Source organism: Linderina pennispora, assembly GCF_002104995.1.
Source record: "Linderina pennispora strain ATCC 12442 chromosome Unknown DL89scaffold_7, whole genome shotgun sequence".
NCBI classification, from domain to species: Eukaryota; Fungi; Kickxellomycota; class Kickxellomycetes; order Kickxellales; family Kickxellaceae; genus Linderina; species Linderina pennispora.
In genome coordinates, this window is record NW_024468255.1 from 157,902 (window position 1) to 183,183 (window position 25,282).

Consider the following 25,282-nt stretch of genomic DNA (forward strand, 5'->3'; position numbering starts at 1 on the left):
GGCAACTCTGGCGTCTAGGCAAGGTACGGCTTTCACAAGCTGATGCTTGCTGTTTGACGCGCCGGACGAGCCCGCACTTGCGAAGCCGGAGAAACATGCGGTGTGGGAAGTCGGCCCTCAGTCGGTTTGGTCTTATGCGGGGCACTAGCGTTTCCATAGTGTATAGCCCGTGTGCCAACACGTCCGAGAGCGATAGGCGCAGGATGCCCTCCGGCAATGGCCCATTGCGCTCGCTAGCTTGCCATCTTAAGGCTGTTTCCGTATGGTTCCTTGGAAGACCCCGCTTGAGTTAGCCGGGGCAGTGTCCGGTTGTGCTGTTGTTGAGACTCCTTCAGTGTGCAGTCTCCCTCGCCTTCAGGACCTGCCCTGGTGCCTGACCTCGGGCGGGAAAGGGGCTGGAGACGGCTGGGCTTGCTGGCGGTGCTTGGCGAGTTGGAGCGGTCTTATATACCCCGATACCTGTTAGCTATTGCGCGCGCATATTCCAGTTCAGGCCGTACGAGACTATGTCTCGATGACGGGCATGATACTACCATGCGGGCGACATCCTCCCACCCACCACATTTTTTGCTGCTGCGGCATACGATACGAATGTAGTTTTATTGCAAAACGCGACTTAAGCTGAAGACTGGTGGTCGGCATACGCCTCGGCGTGCAGCTCCTTGACGATATCCAGCCAGCGCGACTTTCCGTCCTTGCCCATGTCCAGGGTGAAGGCCGTCAGGTCGTCGAGCTTTTTGATCACCTTCTTCACATACGCGCGCCACCGCTCCTCCAGCGCCTGGTTAACCACATTCGGGGCCGTTTTGTCAACGATCACATGCACAACCTCGGCAGTGCCCGTCAGCAGCATATACGACAGTACGACGGTGAGGTTGCGGTCCGGCAGCGCAAAGGTCAGCGCAAAGCAGACGCTGGACGCGTCGGTGTCGAGGACGATCGAAAAGTTGTGGGTTGTCTCCAGCGACGCCACGCTGACCTTGCCTGTCATCTCCATGGCGATATGCACAGTGTCCTCCAGCAGGTGCGCCGGCATCGCCAGCAGCTTCACTAGCGTGCTTGCCGTCTTCTCGGCGCCCAGACGGTCGACGATCCCCGAAAGATACGCGGCCACGCGTTCCGACACGCCCTTTGGCGGACGCACTATAGGCAGAATCCGCACATCCCACGCCGCGCGCAAAAGGTTCTTCGGCACGCTAAACAGGCCCACCAGCTTCGCCAGCTTCTGAGCCGGTTCCTCCGCTGCTGCGCTGTCTGCGGCTTCTGCCGGTACCTGCGGCTCCGATTGCTCGTCGTCTGCTGGCACAGCGTCCAGGCTGAGCTTGTACTCGCAGCGCACGGTCCCGCGGCACCCTGTATAAGCAACCAGCACCTCCTGGCGATCCACCAGCACCTCGTCGACACTCAAATGTCCGGTGCCCACATACTTGGACACCACCGCCTCGATGCTGTCGACGACGTTGACCGACATCTTCATCCACATCATCAAAGACCGCAGCGTCACCAGCAGCTGGGCGTTTGTGCACAGCAGTGCTGTCGGGGGCAGCGGCACAAACGGCGGCGCCCGTGCCGAGTTCTGGCGCATGTGCAGCTCGCGGAACTTGTACATGAACGCCTCCACCTTTGTCGCCCCGGGCCGCAGCCGGTGCAAGTTGCGCTGCAAGTTGCGGATGCGCTGCGCCTTGTCTGCCGCCCGATCGCCCATCACATCATCCGAGGCCACCTCCTTGAACAAAACCGTCACTGCCTCCTCCAGACGAGCCCAGTCGAGTGTCATCTTGGTCGACAGGGCCTCGAGCCACTGCGCAAACCGCGGGATCGGCTCCATCGCTGCCGTCACCAGAGGCGCGGGCGCCGACGCACTGCTGCCAGCAGCCACCAGCGAGCCGGCAAACACACGCGCCGATGCGACCACATCAGAGATGTGGAACGTGTCGTATGCCACCAGCCGTACATCTACCACAAACCGCGTATTGAACACCAGCCGGATGTTGTCGGCCGCTGTATACATTGGCATTACATTCAGGTCGCTGATCTCGGCCAACGACGACCTCAAATGCTCCTTCATCGTCATCAGCCGGTCCACCACCAGCTTTGACTTGTCCTCAGGCTCAGTCTCGCCCAGCATCCGCACAAACCCGACAGGAATCATCGAGTCAAGCGCCAGCGAAGGGGACAACGACCGGATGTTGACCATGGGCCCTGTAGTAGACAGTATGTCGCTGAGCGGTGTCATCTGGATAACCAGCGATAGTATCGACAGGGGGTTTCCCGTCAGATTCATACGCGCCTGCAATGTGCGCAGCCAGCGCGACAGATCCGCCGACACCTCAAAGCCCATCCTGCGACGGCTCGACCCTGCACCGTGCGCCCACGGCCAGGTCGACCCGATCCGCAGAATGCGATTCGACTCGGGCTCCACCTCCGCCATAGTAAGATGGTACGACAGCTCGCCCTGTTGGTCGCCCGTGAACGGTTCTGGCACACGGCACGAGATTGACAGCAGCCGCGAGTCCAAGCACTGCAGAACGAGCTCGGTTGCAGCATGCTCGTTGGCACCAAGCATCTTAGTCAGCGCGCCTGTATACGGCCCAGCACAGAACGGATAGAACGCGGTGGTGGCCGCCAGCATACGCCGCAGAGACCGCTGCTCCCACACGCACAGCTGGCGCGCAACATGCGTCATCAGGTGGTGCTCGGACCAGTCACGGATCAGGCTCTGCAGAGCCCGACCGACGTTCTTGTACACCAGCATCATCTTGCTGTACCCGCCCTTGGTGTTGCCCGAACCGCGCCCGTGGTATCCGCCGTCAGGGCCTGCGTGGGCTCCAAAGTACACTGCATCGGCATGGGCTGCCGAAACCGCCGCCGGAAGCCCGTCCAGCGCCACAGGCACTGAGGCGATGACCTGGCAGGGAATTACGTGTCTGCCGACCAGCGTCTGTGCCGCCGACGACGCCTTGCCGTCAGACGTGCGGTACTCCACCAGCCGTGCGCTATCACTACGCATTGCCGGGTCCAACTCATCCGAGGCTATCCGCACCGACACCATCCTTCTCGCCTCGTCAGCAAGCACACCGCTGCTAGCCACATGCCAGTTTATAGGCGATGCACGCATCAGCGCTGCTATCGGCAGATACAGGATCGGCACCTGCTCGTCGAGCTCGTACAGCCCCTGCTTGTCGAGCCCGACAACTGACAGCTCCTTCGACACAGCAGCACGATGCCCATGTGGTGACGTCGAGAACGACGGGATGCGGAAGCTATACGGAATCTTCCACTCCGTGAGCTGTGTCTGCAGAAGCCGCAGCGCAAGCCGTGCGCGGCACATCGATGCTAGGGCGTTAAGGTAGTCCAATGTGATGCTAGTGCGGCCCGACAGCATCGCATCCACACGCTCTGTTACATCCCATTCGGCCCCGTCTTCGCGCAGCCGCTTGCTCTGGCCACCGCTGCCGCTGTTGGCACGCACCATGCTCGGGTCAAGCTTCTTTTCAGCCAGCAGCCGCCGCGCCACCGACGAGAACAGTCGATCGACCTGTAGGGCAATGACCTGGCCTACCTCGTACATAAGCTGGTCCTTGGGGTGCGGATTCAGCAGCACCAGCCGGAAATGCAGCCGGTCTGTCATTGCCCCCATCAAGTACCACTCGCCATCGCATCCCTCGATCTTGTAGAACCGCACACGATTCAGCGGCTGCTCAGTGCCAATTCCACGCATCAGCGCATCAGCCTCCTGCTGCGAGATCCGCAACGGGAAATTCGCCGCCGCTGGCACCGGTCCATTAGACCCAACGGCCGGTGATCCCATCAGATACGACTGTGCCGATGCCACCGCAGGCGTCACGCTGGCCTCGACGCGGCGCCTGACGCCGGTCAACACAAATCCAGGCAGCAGCCCGCAGGTAGCCATACCCATAGGCCGCAAGCCCAGCGACCGGAACGCAAGGCTGTCCAGATCAGCGAGCGCCAGACTCGAGCGCATGTCCACCAGAAGCTCCGCCAGCCTCCACGGCGTGCGGTTCGCCTGGTCTGCCAGTTGCCCAATCATGGCCTCGCTCAGCGACGCACTAACCGACACAACCTCTGAAGCCCGAACCACCAGCCGGCCTGTGAATGCATCGACAGTGATATCCACTGCGCCTTCATCCTGGCGGTACCACGCCCGCAGCTTCGGCACAACCGCCGCCTGTGTAATCTCTGACGCACTCACGCTGCGCTTCACTTCGCCCGACGCCATGCCATACAGCAGCTCAACAGCCCCCTCATCGAACAGACCCGATTCCACCACTGAGCTGTACAGCGACTCGAGGATCTTGACCGAATGCCGCCACGTAACCTGCCGCAATAATCTCTCGGCGTTGATGCCCTCGCTATCCAGCACGACACCGCCACCGTTTGCCAGATCCTCGCTCAGCTCGCTCGCCTGCGCCACCGTGCGTGACCACGTGTGTGTCTGACCAAGCCCCGAATGCGCTGTCCACGTGATGCTCAGCCCAAGCTTGGGGATAAGGTTGCGCCGATCCTGCTCAATCCGCAGGAACTCGTGCTTATCGCTTGCATCGTCTGGCGACGCCTCCAGCGCATCGGGACCTTCAATCGCCGAGGCGTGGATTGGCCGCGGCACTGGCAGAGGACAGGGCTTGATCACAATCGCATTGCCACGGCTGCCGCCGCTGCTATTGTGGCCAGCCGCTGCACGCGACGACGTCCAGTACCGCAGTACCACCGATTTGTCGGCACCCATCTCAATCTGCAGCAAATTCTCCCACCGCACGCGCCGCAGTACGGCCGCCTGCTTGGCTACAGTGTCAAGCAGAATGCTGAGGCTCTGCATGTGCAAAAAGTCGTACAGGCGCGCCAGCTGTGGCACCTCGCTCTCCTGCAGAAGCTGCGTCTGGCAATGTTGCGCCATGTCGTTTGTCTGCCGCTTATCCAGCCGGATAGCCATCTCGCCTGTCAGCGCCGGATCCGAGCCCACCAGCAGCTTGATTCCCACGACGTGCCACGGCACATTCGAATACTGCAGCAGTGTCAATGTAGCTTCGAATTCGCCTGCAACTGTGAACGTCACCCTGCCGCCGTCTATCGAGTACCGACGCATAGCTGTAGGCACCGGCCCGCCGCGCAGAATGCGTGCCCTAATAATGCCATTGATCGCCTCCAGAGTCTGCGCAACCTGCGCACGGGTCAGCATGGGCGGCGGCACAAATGCTTCCTTCACCACGCTAGGCAGTTTCTGATACGTGCCAGTTGTCAGCACATCCACCGCTGTTGGCACATCATAGTTCCTCAATCGCGCCTGCGGCAATGCCAGATACGTTGCGTACAGTCCATCAACGGCCCGTGTGAAGTACTCGTTCTGCGACTGCAGGTACGCAATTGCGTTCTGGCACTTTTGAATCTGCGGGGCGTTCCGCGACCACTTCACCAGCACCAGCAGCTTCGTGAGCTGCTCGCGTATATGCTGGGTGTACTTTTGGATCTCCTCGCGTCGGTTCTCCTCTGTCCGGCTCGGCAGTGTCTCGATAAGCGTCACCAGCTCCGTGTACGCGTATGTTACCATGCGGGTCACTATGACACTCAGAGGAATCATGTCTACCGTCACCTGCGGCAGGTCGGTATCAGATCCGGCCTCGGACCCGCTGCCGTAGTCGCTACCACTAAAGTTGCCCGACAGGCTGTGCTCCGGCTGCCGAGGGATAGTGCCACGTCCGAGGTCGGCCATGGTGGGCTGTGTCTGCGCTTCTGGAACTTGTGTATTGCCTTTGTCCGAGGTTACTCGCGAAGGAACGCGTTGAACGCTGGACATTTAGAGTAGAATGTCACGCCGTCTGGAAGATAGTATCTCGCGAAAGAACGGTAAATGTGAGCAGCGGTTGACCAAAGGGCGCGATCGCTTGCAAAGGAGAATAATTAGCGTTGAGAATGCGTCGGGATTAATAATTAAAAAGGAGAGAATAAAAAAGCAGAGGAGGGAAACTCTGGCGGGGACCAGCCGAAAAGCAAGACTGGGAAAGAAAATAAATGCAATGTCGGCATGCGCGTGTGATTGGCTGGGGGCCTGCCACCCCCTCTTTTCGCTGTTCTGCCACAACTACCGCAAAGCCCAGAAATGAAGGTTGCACTTTGAACCCGAAAAATTTTTATTGCTGAACCCTTTTTCTCTCCATATCCGCATACCTACGCCATGCCCGAGGAGACGACAAAGAAGCCGCGCGTCGACCTGCGCTCCGACTTCCCGCACGGCAAGGAAGACAGCGACCTGCACATCCGCCTCAACCCGTCGCTGCTCACGGCCGATTTCACTACTCCCTTCCACACAGCCTACACCAGCGATTCGCTCTCGGCAACCACCACGATCGCCTCTGGCGACAGCACTGGCACAATCGTCGCATCGCCGTTCCACACCGGCAAGCTAACCAACGTGTTCCCCAAACACTTCCTGCTGGCGCTCAAGGAGGAGCTGAAAACGCTGACGTGGCACCACCGATCCAACGACCTGTACAAGTTCAACCAGACCGACGACTTGGCGCTCAACGCATTACCGCACATTAAGGCGCTCAGGGACTACATGGCAGGCGAGGAATTCGTCGGATTCATGGAGAGCATCACCGGATTGGAGCTCACCCGCGGCTACCTCGATCTGGCAGCCCAGCGGTACAAGTCCACCAACCACCTGCTGTGCCATGACGACGACGTCCACCGTGGCAAACTGGCGCGCAGAATCGCCTATATCATCTACCTGGTCGACGAAGAGTGGTCGGCGGAGGACGGCGGCGCCCTGGGTTTGTTTGGCAACGACGAGAACCGCCATCCGACGAGCATCCAGGAGCACATTGTGCCAGAGTTCAATTCCATGGGCTTCTTCCGCACCGGCCTCGTCTCGTATCACACGGTCGAAGAGGTCACTGTCAAGGATCTTGCCCGCGAGCGCTGGTCTGTCACCGGCTGGTTCTACGGCCCTGTCACGCCTGAGATCACTCCCGACCCTGACCACCTCCCCCACCTGCCTGCATCTGTCCTGCCCGCCGTCGCCGATCTCACCGACACCTCCTGTGAACTCGAAAAGTGGGTCAACCCGGACTACCTGAAACCCGAGACCCAGACCCGTATCCTCGATGCCCTGATGGAGCAGAGCAGTGTTGAGCTGCGCGACTTTTTGCGCTCCGACGTCTTTGAGAAGGTCTCGCAGGAGCTCTCGGACGGATTCTGGTCAGAGGCGCCGCTGATGGGCCCGCCCAATCTGCGCCAGTACCTGGCCGCCGAGCCAACGACTCCGCTGGTCAAGGACCTGGCCGGCTTCCTGCGGTCAAAGAGCTTCGCCAGCCTGCTCAAGTCCCTGACATCTCTCGATTTGATCAAGGGATCGCAGGAGCTGCGCAAGTTCTCGCATGGCCACTACACGCTGATCCACGACCAGGCACTGGAGCCCAACGGTCTTGACGTCACTCTGTCGCTAACCCAAAAGACCGACTGGGACGACGAGGCATGGGGCGGTGCCACGCACTATATCGCCGATGCCGACGAGCTGCTGCGCATTCAGCCTGCCACCAACTCGCTTGCACTGGTGCTGCGTGACGAGGGCGTGCTGCGCTTTGTCAAGTACCTCAACCACCTGGCCGAGCAGGACAGACAGGAGATCTCTATGGTTTTTATTGAACAGCCTGAGGAATAAATTAATCGTCTACAGAAACCGCGACAAGAAGCTTGATCTGCGGCTCTTTGTGTGCGCCTGCCTGGTGGGCGCTGGCGGAGTAGCAGTATGGCTACGCAGGTTGACTTTGGGCGTCACCGGCTTGGGCCTCGGCGACCACGCTGGCGACGACCCAGCTGACAATGCCCCTAATGTCGGGCGCATGCCACCGCTGTGCTTCTTCTGCGGTGTAGAGAACGGCGACCCGTCTTGCGTCCGCCGGTGACTCCTAGCCGCCTCGCCTACCGCCGCCTCCTCTCCTTCCTCGCCTTCGTATTTGCGCTTCCGTCCCTCGAGTTCCTTCACTCTTGCAGCCAGCATCTGGTTCTCTCTCCGCTCGCGCTCCAGCTCTGCCATCACCTCCTCCAGTCGCTCGTTCACCAGCTGCGTCTGCCGCCGCTCCTCGATCATCTGCAGGTCAAGCGCCGCTCGGCTCTCATCAACTGGAACTGGCTGCTGCACACCCAACCTTTGCTGTGCATCGCTGAGCCGAGCCTCCACTGCCCGCAGCGTGATGCTGAGCACCCGTTCGCGCTCCCGCCCCATCTCCACCCTATCTGCCTGGTTTTCACAGTGCTTCTCAAGCTCTGCCACCCTGGCTTCCAGCGCCAACCGCTGCTGCTCGTTGGCATCTTTATCTCGTACATTCTTCAGCTCCTCCTTGGCCCGCCTGTACGCCCACCGCTCGCTCTCCAAGCCCTTCTCCACACGCTTCAACTCGGTTTCCAGCTCCCGACACCGCCCAAATATTTTGTCGCGCTCACTACCGATTGCCTGCTGCGCCCGGCGGCTCTCCCGAAGCTGCGTGCCGCTTTTTGCAAGTTCTGCCATCAAGCGTTGCACTTTGGATGCCACTACCTGCATCCGCTTCTTGATGGCCTCGTTTTCTGGCTCGCACGCCTCGAGCTCTTTGACACGATTCTCCAGTCTGTCGATTATCTGCAAATACTCGTCGTTGTCAGATTCGAGCTGCTTCGTGTAATGCATGAGCTGCGATTTGTCGCTCTCCAGCTGCTGGATCTCGCCGCTCAGAATGAATATTTGTGTGTTGAGCTTGTCGATTGATGGCTCCTCCTCCGCTAGATCCTCAGATGCTGGCACGCCGACTTCCGCTGTGAGCTCATCAACAATCTTCTTCGACCTTTCGATGCTCTCGTCGATTTCCCGGCGCATCTCATCGAGCGATGCCTGGCCCATGGCCTCTATTGTCTGCTCGTTCGGCTCTGTGGGCAACATACAAGGTTCCGTAGGCTGTATGGTGGGCTCTGCGGCTGGCGTATCGAGTTCTTCTGGCTTGCATAGGTCTGTCGGCTGAATCAAGGACAACATAGCGCTGGCCACATCCTCCTGGTCCTCCTCTGTGTGTGCATCGTATTCCACCCTAGCCGGGATCTGCATCGCCACAAGCTGCCCGAATCCCTCAAGCGCATCCTGGACATTCTGCGTCATACCTGTACCGTCTTGATCATGCAACTGCGCGTACTCATCATACTGACTGCAGTCACTTGCAATATCCACATCCTCGTCTTCTTCCTCCTCGGCTGACGATGACCCAATGCTAATTACATCGTCCTCCGCCGCTTCTCCGCTAGCCCACTGCAGGCGCGCCCGAGCCCACTGGTCGTGGATATCGGTGCTACTGCGCTCCTTCTCCGTTACCTCGTCGCATTCGTGCTCGCTATCCAGGCCGGCCGACCACATGCTCTCTAACGACACGTTGTTGGTTGAGCTGTTTTCAAGCACTGCGTGTTCGGCCATCCACTGATCAAAGCTGCCAGAGTCTACGGCGCCTGGCTCGTCGTCGGGGTCACAGTCGCCTGAGTGTTCAGTGTCATCGTCAAGTGCTGCGCTTTGGTCCGGCTGGAACTCCTTCTGCAGCACCTTCAGGGCGCTGCTGATAGCATCGGCAGTGACCGCCTCAGCGGTCTGCAAATCGCTGTTGTACGTGTCCATTAATTAGTAAAAAGAAGGTTTAAGGGAAGGCAACAAGGCAAGTTTGTGAAAAGCAGGCGTGAGACCACAAATTTATTTGCCTAATTCTGACTGCCAACTAGTGATCAGCAGCCCTTGTAAATTGGCTTCCTCTTCTCCTTGAACGCACGCAGCCCCTCGAGCCGGTCCTCGGTCGGAATGACCTGCGCATAGCACAGCTGCTCGACATCAAGCCCAGTGCTTGGATCCACAGTACTAGCATGATCGATAGCACGCTTCGCCATACGCACAGCCACAGGCCCGTTGGGCAGAATCTCCCTCGCCCACTCCAGCGCCCGCTCATACGCCGCCTCCTGGTCCGCCGGCTTTCCCTCATCCATACACTCGGGGTGCTCCACCATATCGTTAACAATCCCCATGGCCATGGCTGGGAACGGGCCCAGTCGGCGCGCCGTAAACACCAGCGCCTTGGTCTGCGACGGCCCAATCAACTTGGTCAGCCTCAAGGTGCCGCCGGCGCCCGGGATAATCGCCAGCGACGTCTCCGGCAGCCCCAGCAGCGCCCGCGGCCCGGCCACGCGCAGATCGCAGCACAGCGACATCTCGAAGCCGCCGCCCAGCGCCGCCCCATCTATGGCCGCAATGGTCGGCTGCGGCAACGACTCGAGCTCCCGGAACGCCATTTTCATGCTGTGCAAGAACTGCGACACCTCTTGCGGCGTCATGCCTGCGCGCTCCTTCAGGTCCGCGCCAGCACAGAATACTCCGGCGACGCTGCTGCGCAGGACCACCACGCGCGCGTCATTGTCGAACCGGATCTCCTCCAGGGCTGCGCGAAAGTCCTTGACCAGGTTCCGCGAGAGCGCGTTCTTGGCCTTGGGCCGGTTCAGCGTCAGCGTCAGAATGCCGGCGTCTGCCCCCGTGTGACGGGTCAGGATCACTTCCTTGGCTGATGTCTCGAGGAACCGCACAAACTTGTAGTTTGTCGGGGCGATGCGGCGAGAAAGTATAGAAGAAAACATAACGTGTTTGTGTTAAAGTGGGCGGTTTGGAAAAAGAATGGATCAGGAGTGCAGAGAAGAAAAGAATGCAGCAAACTGGTCTCGTCTACCCTTATCGCTGAAGGCGGTGGGCTTCCCACGCTTGGGGAATTTTCCGACTGATCGCCGAACCTGTGTGAAAAAATGTTTGGATTTCGTGGATGCTAGCCCGTCCACGTCACCCCCGCCAATAGATCGCGTTATTGCTTGCTAAGGCTGTGCATATGCTGCTTCCCTGCTTGATATCACTGGTGTGGCCTGTATCCTGATGCACAGCCATTAATATGCAACTACTGCATGATATTCTTCTGGCGGTGGACGCTGACCCAACAACGGTAATGATACCAGGAGCCTTGCACTGCAGCGATGACACATAACCTTACTTTCAGCCACACATGTTAATAATCAAGTATTGGCAGGTGGAATACCCTCCTTCGCCATATTCATTTAATTTGACATTCAGCAGAAATGTATGCAGCAATAGACATATGGCCAGGTTTCTATGTTTCTATGAGACACTGGCCATTCGAAGCATTTAACAACATGTGCACATTTCACATTATCATCGCCACTCGCATGACTATTCTCAACAAATAACTGTGCTATAACTGGGGTGTGAATGCCCACTACGAAACTATATGTAGCACTCTACATCTGTAGAGTCTGTAACCAGATATTTGAACCAAGTAAATAGTTAATTCAATGATTTAAAATCCCGCGTATGACTAGCTGAAACGCATTTATTCATATTCTTTGGTGAATATTCTAATGGAGAATATATATTTGGACTATGTATAGTCTGCACAAGACCTATTCGCATGTCGAGACATAGCACCAACTCGCTGCTAGCTGAATAAACGTAAATAGCGGTTTTGTCAGGCAGCAGCATTAATCTGTATCTCGACAATTTATTTTTAGACCATTGGAACTGCAAGCTCATGCGCGCTTACAAGAGATCGTCCTGGGGCTTGCACTATGTGGATTCAGCACGTCGGTTTATTTTTAGATACATTCTGGAAGTCGGGCGTCATGGATAAAGCCTTCGCTTCGTAAGCACACTATCGAAACCTTCTAGGTCAGTGCTTGTTTCTGGCAGCAGCATGCCGTGCATGAGTGACCGCCTAATGGTAATTTCCATTCAGCAGCACAGCCCGAAGAGTAAACAAGCGATATGCAGACATGGGTGCTAATAATAGAATTATCGACTATGCATATTACGACAGCGAGTCCATACCTCATGCTTGTATTCAGGAGCCAGTTTTATATATAAAGGAAGCGCTGTTGCCTGTCACGACCAGTCCATTACCAACAGGATAAACAACAATCTACCCTCCAGTCTTCACACGGCCTCCACAAAACACATACGAAAAAGATGAAGCTCGTCACACTCGCTGCTCTCCTGCTCGCCACTTCTTCGCAGCTTGCCTCCGGCTACGCCATCAAGGGCGACACTGTCAACTGCCGCTCAGGTCCGGGAACCTCAGACAAGGTTGTGCGCACGTACAAGAAGGGTGAGCAGGTCACACTCTCGTGCCAGACAACCGGCACGTCGGTCAGCGGCAACAACCTCTGGGACAAGACCCAGCATGGGTGCTATGTTGCGGACTACTACGTCCAGACTGGGAAGAACGGCTATGTTGCCAAGAAGTGCGGATCCACCGGCGGCGGTGGCTCTACTGGCGGCGGTTCCTCGAGCGGATACTGCAAGAGCGTCAACGCCGCCTCGCTCAACCTGATCAAGGAGTTTGAGGGCTTCGTCAAGAGCCCGGCTCCCGATCCTATCGGTCTGCCCACCGTCGGCTACGGCCACCTGTGCCAGACCAAGGGCTGCAAGGAGGTCAAGTACAAGTTCCCGCTGACCCAGGCCACCGCCGAGGCTCTGCTCAAGGACGATATCCCCAAGTACACGTGCCTGGGCAACTACCTGAACGGCAAGGTCAAGCTCAACCAGAACCAGTGGGGTGCGCTAGTGTCGTGGGTGTTCAATGTTGGCTGCGGTGGCGCCCAGTCATCGACTCTGGTCAAGCGCCTGAACGCTGGTGAGAACCCGAGCACCGTCATTGCCAGCGAGCTGCCCAAGTGGAACAAGGCTGGTGGCCGTGTTCTGTCTGGCCTGACGCGCCGCCGCAATGCCGAGGTCAAGCTTGCCAAGGCTCCCACCAACGCCCAGGCATACCCCAAGTGCGCCTAAATCAAAACACCATGTAACTACCCACTTCGCTCTATTTCTCGCACCAATACAATCTAAAGCAAAGACTCGAAAGTCCCAGCTGCAGTGGTCGGCATGGTCCGTGACAAAATGAGCTCCTCTTGCTGCTCAAAGAGCCAGAGCGGCTGAGACTGCTGTCAAGAAAATGTACCACAGAGCGGGAGTTTCATTTACACAAAAAAAATGTGTGATCTCAACAAGAGGATCCATCAGTTGGTTCGGCTCGCTTAGCTCAGTCGGTTAGAGCGACGTGCTAATAACGCGTAGGTCACAGGTTCGACCCCTGTAGTGAGCATCTCTTTTGCTTTCTTTTGCCTCCTGCGCTGCTTTGCCATCTTTTTGCTGTTTCTCGCGATGCGTCGTGGTGCTGGCCACCACACCATGCTGTGAGCACCAAGCAACTCTGGTGTTGCCACGTTGTCGGCTGGGGCCATTGTCAAGTGTTCCGTGCTACCTCTGGGTACTCTCACCGTAGAAAGCGCTGCACCTCTTTTTCTGGCATATGTGTGAGTCTCGTATCCATATTTGCTGCTGTATATGTATCGTCTGCCTATTGTCTTTTATTCTTCTGCAACGACACCTGCAAATACGGCGTCACGGCCACTGGCAGCAACTGCGGGCGCCATCACCCGCTCTTCAAACCCAAGTATATAATTTGAGGGAAGTGGACGCATCTATAAAGTCGATAGGAACTTGTATAGCTTGCACTTTATCTAGTGCGCTAGATGCACATGTCGTTTGCTAACAATTGAGTGCTGCTCACGAGCATCATGAGAAAATCATAGCAAGGATAAAGAGTCTAGGGAGGGCAGCCCTTCGTTTTGTTGGGTCCAAGAGCGTTTGCTATGCACCAGGTGCGTTCACGGTCCCATCAGGCTGGTGTGGTACTCTGGTGCCAGCTGCTTTTATACGCATACTTGAAGTGCAGTGACAGTATCTACAAACAGTACTGGCGAGATAGCGTCTATGGAACCAGCCATCCGAGCATCTTATAGTTGACAGATGGCAAAATGGCCATGCAGGCACAGATAAAGAAGCAGGTTCTTGGTGGCCGGACACACAGAGCATGGTGTTGCTACACAAGATGAGCACCAGCTATATGCACAAAAAAAGAAGAAAAAAGCAACAAGAGCACACACAGGCGCTACCAGCAAACCTGCCTTCATTCCTAGCAATGACAACAATTTCAGAACCAAAAAACCAATTTCCAGCAAGAAAAATGATGTTCAAAAAGAATCCGACAAACCTGATTCGAACAGGTGGCCTAGAGATTTCAAGAATTTTTCAATTCCACTACAGTCTCCCGCTCTACCAACTGAGCTATTGTCGGCGAATCGAACAACAAAGCCGTTCAACCTCTGATTTTTCAAAAATTAAATTATACATAAGGCAAAGGCAGGCTACTGAGCTGATTTCTACCGGTTCATCTTCTATTGTCTCCGTTGGACAGCAAGCACAGACACTATTAAACTGACATAGTTTAGTAGGTACATATTAGTTGGGTATTGCCAATATATCGGCGCATTCCTGTTTTGTCGCTGCTTATTCAAAAATAGTTCAATCAGGTTGCATCCGGTTCACTGCAGGTACTCATTCCTGTTGGCGCAGCCTATATATAGATCACGGATCCTTGCATCTGTTTAGCAACACACTGGAGTTATCTAAGCAATGTATGCATTGCAAACACGTATTGAGTATGCCAAAAATAGATTACGAAACTGAGTCTTTACTTCAACAAACGCTGGTATAAATAGGGCTGGTTGCCAGTGCACTACCGCCAGCATACCATCACCAACAAAAACAGTACCTTCCACATCAGTAAAATGAAGTTCTTTGCTATCGCTTCCCTCGGTCTCCTCTCCATCTCTGGTCTGAGCAGCGCCTATCCCATCTACAAGGCAGATGTCGTTAACTGCCGCTCATCTCCCAGTGCCTCGGGCACAGTCGTCACAACGTACAAGATTAACACGGACATCAACATCAGCTGCCAGATCTCAGGCCAAAATATCAAGGGCAACTCGCTTTGGGACAAGACCCAGGATGGCTGCTATGTTTCCGACTACTACATCAAGACCGGGTCTTCTGGATATGTTTCTGGAAGATGCAATGATGGATCCACTGGCGGCGGTTCTACTGGTGGCGGCTCCACTGGTGGGGGTGGCGCACCTGGCGATATGAAGGATGACTATCCGCTCAAGAGCAGCAGCTGCACAGGATATGACGGTTATCTCTACGCCAAGTGCCAGTGCACGTCGTTTGTCGCCTGGCGCATCAACTCGCGCCTGGGTATCAGTTTCCACAACAAGTACAAGGGCAAGGCATGGGGAAATGCCAACCAGTGGGATGATGCAGCCCGTGCTTCGGGTGTCACTGTGAACAACACCCCGACGCCTGGCTCTATTGCGCAGACCAACAGTGGTGGTGGTGGCTATGGCCATGTCGCCTGGGTCGCTAAGGTTGATGGCGACAATGTTGTGATTGAGGAGTACAACTACCGTGTCCGTAAGGGCTATGGCACCCGTACTGTTCCCAAGAGCGCATTCCAGTACATCCATCTCTAAGATCGAGAGCTGCCCTGGATTTCTATTTCTGTAAGATATTTTACAATCAAAAGCCATTTACTCCTAGATCTTGGCAGCAGCAATGTCTAAGCTATTCCCTGGACCGATGGGCATGCAGTTGCCACTGAACACACATGCTATTTATAAATGCTTGGATGTTGATTTTTCTTGAAGATCGCATGGCTGCATGCGGACTGTCTTGCTGAACAGCCGCACATAAGAACCCCTGTATTCCATTGTCCAAATGAAAATGATGATGCAGCACTGATGTGCACAGAAACAATGTCGCCCATGTCCGCTTACCAAGCAGCCGCATATCTCTTGTCCGCACACCCCCTTTTCTCACGAAGTGGCATTCCAAAAATAAACAGCACGCACATTTCCATATATCAAAAACGCCGATCGTATGCACTCGTACATAAGCTGAAGTCCACAAAAGTTCAAGAAAATACCGCTGTCTAAAAATAAATTTCTATCAAGGTGCCAATAATAGAATTCTTCTATTGCTCAAAGACATCTCAGACCGGTAGCGGCTGGTTAGAGCAGGTTTCTATCTCGAAACACATGCATGCACATGGTACAGTCAACTCGTCAATATGTGTGCCTGAAGCTGGAGTCAAACATATAAAGGGAGCGGGCAAAGGACTGCCAACAGCCAGATACTCATCATCACAAAACAGTTCTCTTGAAAACCATTTCCCCCTCCACCAAAAACTCCTTTCAGCCATGAAGTTCACAGCAGCTGCAACACTTCTCATCGCCACCATCTCTCCGCTGGTGAGTGCCTACCCCATCTACAAGGCTGATGTCGTCAACTGCCGCTCCAGCCCCGGTACGTCTGGTGAAGTTGTCAAGACGTACGCAAAGGATACTGAGGTCGAAATTAGCTGCCAGATCTCCGGCGACACCGTCAAGGGCAACGCCCTCTGGGACAAGACTCAGGATGGTTGCTATGTTTCCGACTACTACATCAAGACCGGATCTTCTGGATACGTCTCAGGAAGATGCAGCGGTGGTTCCACAGGTGGCGGCTCTACCGGTGGCGGCTCCACTGGTGGTGGCAGCACTGACATGAAGGATGATTATCCTTACAAGAACAACTGCGGTCCTGTCGACAAGTGGAGCTATTACCAGTGCCAGTGCACATCGTTTGTCGCCTGGCGCATCAACTCGCGCCTGGGCATCAACTTCCACAACCGCTACAAGGGCAAGGCGTGGGGTAACGCGAATGAGTGGGATGATGCGGCCCGTAGTTCTGGTGTTACTGTTAGCAGTACGCCAAAGGTCGGTGCTGTTGCGCAGACCAATGCTGGGCGGTTTGGCCATGTTGCTTGGGTTGCAAAGGTTGATGGTGACAACGTTGTGGTCGAGGAGTACAACAAGGGCGGAACCGAGCACTACGGCACTCGCACCGTTCCCAAGAGCTCGTTCAACTACATCTACCTCAACTAAAATGATTCTATATTTCATTTTCTGTAAGATACATGTCTGTCAATATATATACGGCAATAGTCTATTCCTATCAGCACAAAATTGTGCAATAGGAGGATCTGTACAGCGTGTTAGCTAGGTCAAATCAGTTGGCTTATCACAGTTTGGATATTAAAATCAGAAACCAAATCATCAATGAACATCTGCAATATTGAAAACGGGGCGTGCTCGCTGAATGTGTCCAATACTGGGCAAAGAACACATATCATTGGCTACTAATCAACTTTTAACAGCGGACATTTGGCGGTGTAGTTCTACCCTTGTAGACTGTTGCTCCGTGCGGAGGCAATCTTGCTGAACCAGCATGAGCGACAAACAGTATATTCTTCTGCTTCCAAAAATAACGTAGAACCTATATAGAAAGCACAACAGAAATGCCGCCCATGACCGCTACCCAAGATGCTGCATATTCCTTGCTCAATTTCTGCATCCACAGAAGGTGCCGATCTAAAAATAGCTTACATGCTATATAGATGGTGAGGATAATCCCATGCAGCCGTACATAAGCAGCGGCCTAGCTTAGCTAAACTAACGAAACCGGATTCTAAAAATAAAGAAACTACAGGACAAAAATAGAATGTGCAGTTTCCTGGAACTGTTCTTTCGCGGTGTTGGATGCACGACGTCGATGTGCTTTTTGCAAGCACAGACGTAAGTGACAGATAGTCCAATGTGTTTGTCTGGTTGATGTGTGACGGGGGATTACTGATCATGTATAAAAGGAGTAGAAAAAACCTGCTGTGCCAACTAAAACTCAACAGCAACAAACCAAAAGCACTTTTCTCAATAACCTTTTTCTCAACAAAACACATCAGCCATGAAGTTCACTGCGCTTGCGACCCTCTTCCTCGCTACTATTTCTCCGCTAGCGAGCGCCTATCCTGTCCAGAAGGCTGATACCGTCAACTGCCGCTCCAGCCCCAGCACCTCGGGCAAGGTGGTCAAGACCTACAAGAAGGATGCTGACGTAAAGATCACCTGCCAGGTCTCGGGACAGAACATCCAGGGCAACTCGCTGTGGGACAAGACCCAGGATGGCTGCTATGTTGCTGACTACTACATCAAGACTGGCAAGAACGGCTATGTTGCCAAGCAGTGCAGCGGCGGTGGTTCATCTGGTGGTGGCGGCAGCAGCGGCGGTGGCAGCTCTGGGTCGGCTGGACCTATGACCAACGACTACCCGTACAAGAGCAACTGCGGTCCTGTCGATAAGTGGAACTACTTCAAGTGCCAGTGCACATCGTTTGCTGCCTGGCGCATCAACTCGCGCCTGGGAATCAACTTCCACAACCGCTACAAGGGCAAGGCATGGGGAAATGCCAACCAGTGGGACGATGCAGCGCGTGCCTCGGGTGTCAAGGTCGACGGTACTCCGACTCCTGGTTCCATTGCGCAGACCAACCAGGGCGGCGGCGGCTTTGGGCATGTTGCTTGGGTCGCTAAGGTGTCGGGCAACAATGTTGTGATTGAGGAGTACAACTACCGTGTCCGCAGGGGCTACGGGACGCGTACTGTTCCCAAGAGTGCCTTCAACTATATCCACCTCAAGAACTAAAATTTCCTTATATTTCTCTTTCTGTAAGATATTTTACAATCACAGCCCATTTCACACTAGTTCTTGTCAGCATCAAGTCCTGCGCTATTTTCTGGAAGGACATGCAGCTGCCGTTAAAACACCAGTGCCTTTACCAAATGTTCAGAAGCAGAATTTTGTTTTATTTTGAATTCCGCCAGGTCGCATGCGGACTGTCTTGCAGAACTGCTGTGCATGAGAAACCACGAATCCCATTTTCTCCAATAGAAAAGTGATGATGCAGCATTGATATGCACAACAAGTGTGCCGCTCATGTCCGCTTACAAAGCAGCCACATATCTCTAGTCCGCACACCTCCCCCTTTTTCTTCATGATATGGCAGTCTAAAAATAAACAGCACCCGCGTTTCCATATATCAAAACCGCAGATCGTATGCACTTGTACATTAGCTGAAGTCTAGAAAAGTTCAAAGACTATCTAAAAATACAATTCCACCAAGACAACAACAAATTATTTCTATTTCACAGTGAGATCCTGGGACCACTTAGCGACTGGTTAGAGCAGGTCTCTGTCCCAAAGCAACATGCATGATGCGGTGGACTTGTCAACATACGTGTGAACAAACATGTATAAAAGGAGCAGGAAAAGGGCTGCCCATCAGCCAAATACTCAGTAACAAGAAACATCCCACTTCCTCTCGTCACCAAAAAATTTCCTTCAGCCATGAAGCTCACGGCAATCGCAACACTCTTCCTCGCCACCATCTCTCCGCTGGCGGGCGCCTACCCCATCTATAAGGCTGATACTGTCAACTGCCGCTCCAGCCCCAGCACCTCGGGCAAGGTGGTCAAGACCTACAAGAAGGGCGATGACATCAAGCTCACCTGCCAGATCTCCGGCGAGACCATCAAGGGCAACTCGCTGTGGGGCAAGACCTCGGACGGCTGCTACGTCGCTGACTACTACATCAAGACTGGGTCCTCCGGGTACGTTGCTGGACGGTGCAGCGAGGGTGGCTCATCTGGTGGCGGCTCCACTGGCGGCAGCAGTACCGGCATGAAGGATGATTATCCTTACAAGGACAACTGCGGTCCTGTTGACAAGTGGAACTACTTCAAGTGCCAGTGCACGTCGTTTGTTGCCTGGCGCATCAACTCACGTCTGGGCATCAACTTCCACAACCGCTACAAGAGCAAGGCGTGGGGTAACGCGAAGGAGTGGGATGAGGCGGCGCGCGCATCAGGCGTCAGGGTCGACGGTACCCCGAAAGTGGGTGCGGTTGCGCAGACCAATGCCGGGCCATTCGGCCATGTTGCTTGGGTGGCCAAGGTCTCAGGCAACAATGTTGTGGTTGAGGAGTACAACAAGGGTGGAACTGAGCGCTACGGCACCCGCACTGTCCCCAAGAACTCATTCAACTATATCCACCTCAACTAAAATGTGTCTATGTTTCATTCGCTGGAAGATATATTGCTATCAATAAACATCGATATCATAAAGATGCATGCTTTTTTCTGTAGGTGCAAATGTTTGATTGTATTGCTATGTTGATAGTATACTTGTGTTTATAAGTTTATTGAAGTGTCTCTTTGGGTTAAGTACATGTGTTGCCTAGAAGAGCAAGTGCTTCTGAGTGAGTGGCAGCTCAGTGGCAGGCTCGCACGAGCATGATTCGCCATTCAGCTTGACTTCGTATGTCTCCGGGTCGACCGTGACGTTTGGCAGTGCGCAGTTGAGCTTCAGATCCTTCTTACCAATGAAGCGGCATTTCTTGACTGGTACCAGGCGCTTAGTGACCTTGTAAGTTTTCGCCATTGCGCCGTAATCCTCATCGAGACTGGCCTGTGACACAAATGCGATCGAGTTATTACGCACACCTCCAGGAAGAGCTCCAAACATTGGCCGCATATACATAGGCTGAACGGTTGGGATCGAGGCGTTCGGGTCACCCATCTGGGCATATACCGGCATTCCTCCCTTGATCACAACGGAGGGTCGGATGCCGAATTCCTGTGGTGACCACATTACCAAATCTGCAAGCTTGCCTACTTCTATCGAGCCGATAACGTGCGACAATCCGTGGGCAATGGCCGGGTTAATCGTGTACTTTGCAATATAGCGGCGAATGCGGAAGTTGTCGGCGCGATCGTAGATTGAGGCACGCGGGATTCCAAGTTCATCGCTATTCTCAGGGACAGGCAGATGTCCGCGCTGGCGCTTCATCTTGTCAGCAGTACGCCAAGTGCGACCAACAACCTCGCCGATACGGCCCATGGCCTGCGAGTCAGACGACATAACCGAGATGGCGCCCAGGTCGTGCATCACGTCCTCGGCAGCAATAGTCTCGCCACGAATGCGGCTCTCGGCGAAGGCGACGTCCTCAGCAATACGCTTGTCCAGATGGTGGCAAACCATGAGCATGTCAAGGTGCTCATCACAAGTGTTGGCAGTGTACGGTCTGGTTGGGTTGGTCGATGACGGGATGACTGACGGATGGCCGCACACAGCCAGAATGTCAGGTGCGTGTCCGCCCCCAGCACCCTCGGTGTGGTACGCGTGGATAGTGCGGTCGCCAATAGCAGCAATGGTGTGCTCGACAAATCCAGACTCATTCAATGTGTCGGTGTGGATAGTCGTCTGAACGTCCATCTCGTCGCACACAGTGAGACATGTGTCAATGACAGCTGGTGTGGCTCCCCAGTCCTCGTGGATCTTCAAACCGACTGCGCCAGCACGGATCTGCTCGCGCAGTGGTTCTTTTTCCGAGCAATTGCCCTTCCCAGTAAATCCAATGTTCATAGGCAATGTATCAGTGGTTTCGAGCATGGTGCGGATGTGGTAGGCGCCTGGTGTGCATGTGGTCGCGTTGGTGCCGGTGTTGGGGCCAGTGCCACCGCCGATGAGCGTGCAGATACCGGATGCTAGGGCTTCGTCAATAAGCTGCGGGCAAATAAAGTGGACATGCGTATCAATAGCAGCAGCGGTAACAATCTTGCCTTCGCCAGCCATGGCCTCAGTCGATGTACCTACGTACATCCCAGGTGTAACGCCGTCCATGACGTCTGGGTTTCCGGCCTTACCGATGCCGACAATCATACCGCCTTTGATTCCGATATCAGCCTTATAGACACCAGTATAGTCGATGATGACAGCGTTGGTGATTACCAGGTCAAGGCATTGGCGGCGCAGCAAAGGGGTAGTCTGGCCCATTCCGTCGCGCAGCGTCTTGCCACCACCAAATTTGCACTCGTCGCCGTAAACCGTTGCGTCCCACTCAATCTCGGCCCACAGGCAGGTGTCTCCTAGCCTAACGCGATCTCCGATTGTCGGCCCGTATGTCATAGCATACGTTGCACGGTCCATGGTACGCGGGCGTGGAACACGCTGGGTAACCGCCAGCGCCTGCGGCAGATGCATAACACCCAGGTCCTTCATCCCGGCGAGAATATGAGCAATACGTGTGCGGTCGACCTTGCCGGGAGCAAAGTTGTTGCCGCCATTAACAATCTTGTTGCCAGCGATATCGACCAGGGTGACAATTCGGGTGTCTCCGGGCTCGAAGCGCACGGCGGTTCCGGCGGGAATATCCAGGCGACGGCCGTAGGCGATCTCGCGGTCCATCTCGAGCGTGGGGTTGGCTTCGGCGAAGTGGTAATGGGAGCCGATTTGCACTGGACGATCTCCGTGGTTGGTGACTTGAAGTGCATAGCGTGTTCGGCCTTGGTTAATTTTTATTACGCCTGGCGCGGGGATTATGTGGCCGACCGACGCCAAGTCGCTGGTGGGCTCATAGCCCTTGGCTATATCGTCGTTCCATGGGAACAGCTTTGTATTGATTGTGGTGAGTTTCTCCAGCCGGGCAGTCTCAGCTGCAGCCGCCCACTCCGGGGGCTCGTCGTCGCTCGGGTTCTTGATATCTGCGAAGTTATCAGGGCCCTGGCCAATGTCGATACCAGCCCCGTAGAGTGCGAGCTGCAGGTCACCATCCAGTGTGCATACGGGGGTGTGGACGGTTACCAGGAACGTGCCATCGCGGAACGTCCCTTCGATCTGCACCTCATGCAGCATCTGCGGGACTGACGGCTGGACATGTCTGAAGCCGAGGATATTTTGTCCGATTGTCTGCAAATCGCTGACAGAATGGGTACCGTCGCGGATGAGTTCCAGCAGGACGGTTGCCAGTAGTGCCGTGCATTCAGAGGCATTGAGTTTTACGCCACGCGCGAGGCGGCGCTGAGCAAGTAGCCCGGTCTGGTTTAACACAAGCTTGTCGAGCTCGCGTGGCAAGAGACGCATGGTGTGTTTAGAAGCGGTGGAAAAGCGGTGTCGAGTGTCAGGGTGAGGAAGGAGAAAAGGGTGGTGGGGGTGATGAGGTGACTCGGGTCAGTTTGCGTGTGTGAAAAATAACTGAACGATCTCGAATGCCCAGTGCGGTGGCCACAATAACAGCTTATGTACAATGAGTGTGCTGGTTGGAAATACTGGCTGCTAGGAGGCGACAAGTAATAGGTAGGGTGCGCAGGAAATAATAGCGATTCCCATAGCCTCAGTGCGCCGCCAAGTTCTTTATTTATGAAGGCAGCCCGCAAACAGACTCCACCGGAAGCGCACTGATGAAACACTCGGAAACTAAAGGAACTGGTGGCCGCGGAGCAAAAAGGATCATGCGTTACCTCTCCCCTGATGAGGCACTTGAAGCCCAATGCACCGAGCGTTGCAGATCTTATCTCTGGTGAGCTGCAAAAAAGAGCAAGCTCACGAATAGCGGGGATTTTTCATAACAAACCGTGTTGCCGGAGAAAGTGCGACGTTTTATTTCTTTCTTTTCGGTGACGGAACTAGTGCTAGCACATGATTGCTGGATCCTGCCGTAGAGCGTCGTACCGTGGCTCTTATCAACAGCCATCACGGCTCATATATACGCTTATCGAGCGATCTGTTTCATCACTTCAGTCCAAATCGGGGCTCTACACCCCGAACGACTCAACAGGCCTTTAAACTTCAATTGGTGTAACCTAATGCTTGAGCCATGCTACATAAAGGGTGTGGTATCCGTCGGCGTGGTCGCTGACTGGAACACGATACAGAATAAAGCTCTCCAAGAGCCGTGCGACAAACTCCTGGTGCACAATGTCTGACCGCAGTTCTTGTCCGATGACAACAACGACAGGATGCTTGCTGTAGCTGCTGCTGTCGCTGCGGGCTCTGCGGCATGCATCGACAAGCGTGTCTGCAAGCAGGCTGGCGACAGTCTCATGGAACACGCAGTCGCTAACAACAATCATGTCAATACCTGCCTGCAGCACCCGGAGATCCGTTGGCGGATGTCCCCACAGGTACTCCGTTGCATACACAATCCCCTTGGCTCCGTCCCTCTTGATTTTGTCCCTGGTATGCAGTGTTGCGGACTGATGCATGCATAGCTCTACGTTTTTGTTTAGCAGCTTCATCATGCGAGGTTGGTCTGTGAGAATGACCTGGCGAGCGCCAAGGCGATGCAAAACTAGTCCAACAAGTCCACATCCCGATCCTAGCTCGAGGATATTTAGTTGGCTCAGGTCCCAGGATCCACCCGCCTGCTGGTCTACAAAGAACTGACCCATGATTACACTGCTGTCCCACAGGACGGCTCCCGTCTGTCCCAGCTCGCAGTTAATATTTGGGTTCTGCGCAATAGTGAGTGAAATAGTTGTTTTTCCACTCTGCAGCTCGATGTCCAGTTCGGATTTGGTAGCATCGACAAGGTTGGGTCTGGTTTCCGCGCTCTTGCTATAGTAAACGCTGTACAGCTCGCACACCTCCTCCTCCGCATCTTCGACGGGCACGTACTCGCCAATTCTGTGCTGGATTTGCTCGAAAAACGATAGTGCAGAAGGCAATGTCATGGGGGTTCGATTTAGGTGTAGGTGGGTATGCATTTCGAGGGGAGGGGGCAGAGTCAGATGGAAGGCTCTGAAACAGGACAATAGCAGTCGATCTATGGGTGCACTGCAATACAAATAAGGCAATTCTCACAGTAGCCGATCAGCATTTGCACACAAGTGCTCGGCCTCGCACGATTTTGCCGCAAGCGGTCTTGGCTGAAACAAAAAGTAGCCGCTGCTAATACAAAGTAGCGAGGAGACGATGCACATTGTTTACAAGAAAAGGACTATCAGGTACTACACAGGCGAATCATTGATCATGCTTTTGATTCCTGGCTTGGCAACAGCTGTGCGCTCGGAACACATGGTCGGCCTACGCTCACGGAACTCCCCAAGCTCGCACTTGTTCTTGCTATACCTCCCTCTAATGGCCATAACCAGGACATTGCGGTACGTGTCGAGTGCTGGGTTCATGAGGTATACCAGAAAGTTCAGCGTGCCTTGCATCGATGGCATCAGCCAGCTCATGACGAAGAGCCAGTACGGTGGGAACGCCTTCAGATTTGCTGAAACTAGCCACGTCTGGGTGATCACTGGTATAAGAGGGTAGCACGTGACTCGCAACGTCACCGAGCGAATATAATTCCTGCGCTTGTCGTCCATTTCGTGCATTGTGGCCTCGTCCAGCCGATCAAGATCCTCTGGTCCGGAGTATATCTGTTTTGTCGACCTCCATATCCGCGACATCTTGAGATACGTGAAAATGGCAATAAAGAACAGGAAAATAATCCCAGCGAACATCCAAGCCCACTGTATGAGCCACAGATTGCGGAAGAATTCAGCTTCGGGCGAGGTGATGTGGAACATCTGTGCGCTCGGCACCCAGATAACCCTTGAGAACATGTACATGTATGGATGGGTTACCAAGTACCCGAAAGAGAAGCTGACCACCTCG

At 54.6% G+C, this 25,282-nt stretch overlaps 12 protein-coding genes and 2 non-coding genes across 14 annotated transcripts; 8 read left to right on the forward strand and 6 right to left on the reverse strand.

The window, feature by feature from the left end:
- Window positions 1–581: 581 nt before the first annotated feature.
- DL89DRAFT_267655 (MED14-domain-containing protein) lies at window positions 582–5,977 on the reverse strand. The gene has a single exon (XM_040887591.1). The coding sequence runs from the start codon at window positions 5,810–5,812 to the stop codon at window positions 617–619; it is 5,196 nt and encodes a 1,731-aa protein (XP_040743114.1). The 5' UTR covers window positions 5,813–5,977; the 3' UTR covers window positions 582–616.
- Window positions 5,978–6,142: 165 nt separating this feature from the next.
- On the forward strand, window positions 6,143–7,662 carry DL89DRAFT_322800 (uncharacterized protein; the record flags this gene model as incomplete). The annotated part of the gene is made up of 2 exons (XM_040891353.1): window positions 6,143–7,600; window positions 7,636–7,662. The coding sequence occupies exons 1-2, from the start codon at window positions 6,191–6,193 to the stop codon at window positions 7,660–7,662; spliced, it is 1,437 nt and encodes a 478-aa protein (XP_040743115.1). The 5' UTR covers window positions 6,143–6,190.
- A 2,091-nt stretch (window positions 7,663–9,753) lies between these two features.
- On the reverse strand, window positions 9,754–10,650 carry DL89DRAFT_223713 (uncharacterized protein; the record flags this gene model as incomplete). The annotated part of the gene is made up of 1 exon (XM_040884654.1): window positions 9,754–10,650. One exon carries the CDS (start codon window positions 10,648–10,650, stop codon window positions 9,754–9,756), a length of 897 nt encoding a protein of 298 aa, XP_040743116.1.
- A 1,390-nt stretch (window positions 10,651–12,040) lies between these two features.
- DL89DRAFT_322802 (glycoside hydrolase family 24 protein) lies at window positions 12,041–12,923 on the forward strand (the record flags this gene model as incomplete). The annotated part of the gene is made up of 1 exon (XM_040891354.1): window positions 12,041–12,923. One exon carries the CDS (start codon window positions 12,041–12,043, stop codon window positions 12,857–12,859), a length of 819 nt encoding a protein of 272 aa, XP_040743117.1. The 3' UTR covers window positions 12,860–12,923.
- A 175-nt stretch (window positions 12,924–13,098) lies between these two features.
- Window positions 13,099–13,172, forward strand: DL89DRAFT_t75. Its single transcript has one exon. It is a non-coding gene; the product is annotated as a tRNA-Ile (tRNA).
- A 54-nt stretch (window positions 13,173–13,226) lies between these two features.
- Window positions 13,227–13,655, forward strand: DL89DRAFT_160974 (uncharacterized protein). The gene has a single exon (XM_040883658.1). The coding sequence runs from the start codon at window positions 13,380–13,382 to the stop codon at window positions 13,620–13,622; it is 243 nt and encodes an 80-aa protein (XP_040743118.1). The 5' UTR covers window positions 13,227–13,379; the 3' UTR covers window positions 13,623–13,655.
- A 458-nt stretch (window positions 13,656–14,113) lies between these two features.
- On the reverse strand, window positions 14,114–14,207 carry DL89DRAFT_t86. The gene has a single exon. It is a non-coding gene; the product is annotated as a tRNA-Tyr (tRNA).
- A 448-nt stretch (window positions 14,208–14,655) lies between these two features.
- DL89DRAFT_160975 (CHAP-domain-containing protein) lies at window positions 14,656–15,526 on the forward strand. The gene has a single exon (XM_040883659.1). It carries the CDS (start codon window positions 14,701–14,703, stop codon window positions 15,436–15,438), a length of 738 nt encoding a protein of 245 aa, XP_040743119.1. The 5' UTR covers window positions 14,656–14,700; the 3' UTR covers window positions 15,439–15,526.
- Window positions 15,527–16,108: 582 nt separating this feature from the next.
- DL89DRAFT_267657 (CHAP-domain-containing protein) lies at window positions 16,109–16,951 on the forward strand. The gene has a single exon (XM_040887592.1). It carries the CDS (start codon window positions 16,165–16,167, stop codon window positions 16,888–16,890), a length of 726 nt encoding a protein of 241 aa, XP_040743120.1. The 5' UTR covers window positions 16,109–16,164; the 3' UTR covers window positions 16,891–16,951.
- Window positions 16,952–17,469: 518 nt separating this feature from the next.
- DL89DRAFT_160979 (CHAP-domain-containing protein) lies at window positions 17,470–18,843 on the forward strand. Its single transcript, XM_040883660.1, has one exon. The coding sequence runs from the start codon at window positions 17,747–17,749 to the stop codon at window positions 18,482–18,484; it is 738 nt and encodes a 245-aa protein (XP_040743121.1). The 5' UTR covers window positions 17,470–17,746; the 3' UTR covers window positions 18,485–18,843.
- A 224-nt stretch (window positions 18,844–19,067) lies between these two features.
- DL89DRAFT_160980 (CHAP-domain-containing protein) lies at window positions 19,068–19,948 on the forward strand. The gene has a single exon (XM_040883661.1). The coding sequence runs from the start codon at window positions 19,187–19,189 to the stop codon at window positions 19,898–19,900; it is 714 nt and encodes a 237-aa protein (XP_040743122.1). The 5' UTR covers window positions 19,068–19,186; the 3' UTR covers window positions 19,901–19,948.
- A 37-nt stretch (window positions 19,949–19,985) lies between these two features.
- DL89DRAFT_267658 (urease) lies at window positions 19,986–22,983 on the reverse strand. The gene has a single exon (XM_040887593.1). It carries the CDS (start codon window positions 22,757–22,759, stop codon window positions 20,075–20,077), a length of 2,685 nt encoding a protein of 894 aa, XP_040743123.1. The 5' UTR covers window positions 22,760–22,983; the 3' UTR covers window positions 19,986–20,074.
- Window positions 22,984–23,271: 288 nt separating this feature from the next.
- On the reverse strand, window positions 23,272–24,391 carry DL89DRAFT_267659 (uncharacterized protein). The gene has a single exon (XM_040887594.1). It carries the CDS (start codon window positions 24,346–24,348, stop codon window positions 23,479–23,481), a length of 870 nt encoding a protein of 289 aa, XP_040743124.1. The 5' UTR covers window positions 24,349–24,391; the 3' UTR covers window positions 23,272–23,478.
- A 174-nt stretch (window positions 24,392–24,565) lies between these two features.
- Window positions 24,566–25,075, reverse strand: DL89DRAFT_267660 (uncharacterized protein; the record flags this gene model as incomplete). The annotated part of the gene is made up of 1 exon (XM_040887595.1): window positions 24,566–25,075. A coding segment is annotated over one exon (451 nt), but the record flags the coding sequence as incomplete, so codon positions are not given.
- Window positions 25,076–25,282: the final 207 nt, after the last annotated feature.

Excerpts from the sequence above, each read along its gene's own strand:
- DL89DRAFT_267655 (XM_040887591.1), bottom strand. The coding sequence starts at position 5,812 with ATGTCCAGCGTTCAACGCGTTCCTTCGCGAGTAACCTCGGACAAAGGC.
- DL89DRAFT_160974 (XM_040883658.1), top strand. The coding sequence starts at position 13,380 with ATGTGTGAGTCTCGTATCCATATTTGCTGCTGTATATGTATCGTCTGC.
- DL89DRAFT_160975 (XM_040883659.1), top strand. The coding sequence starts at position 14,701 with ATGAAGTTCTTTGCTATCGCTTCCCTCGGTCTCCTCTCCATCTCTGGT.
- DL89DRAFT_267657 (XM_040887592.1), top strand. The coding sequence starts at position 16,165 with ATGAAGTTCACAGCAGCTGCAACACTTCTCATCGCCACCATCTCTCCG.
- DL89DRAFT_160979 (XM_040883660.1), top strand. The coding sequence starts at position 17,747 with ATGAAGTTCACTGCGCTTGCGACCCTCTTCCTCGCTACTATTTCTCCG.
- DL89DRAFT_160980 (XM_040883661.1), top strand. The coding sequence starts at position 19,187 with ATGAAGCTCACGGCAATCGCAACACTCTTCCTCGCCACCATCTCTCCG.
- DL89DRAFT_267658 (XM_040887593.1), bottom strand. The coding sequence starts at position 22,759 with ATGCGTCTCTTGCCACGCGAGCTCGACAAGCTTGTGTTAAACCAGACC.
- DL89DRAFT_267659 (XM_040887594.1), bottom strand. The coding sequence starts at position 24,348 with ATGACATTGCCTTCTGCACTATCGTTTTTCGAGCAAATCCAGCACAGA.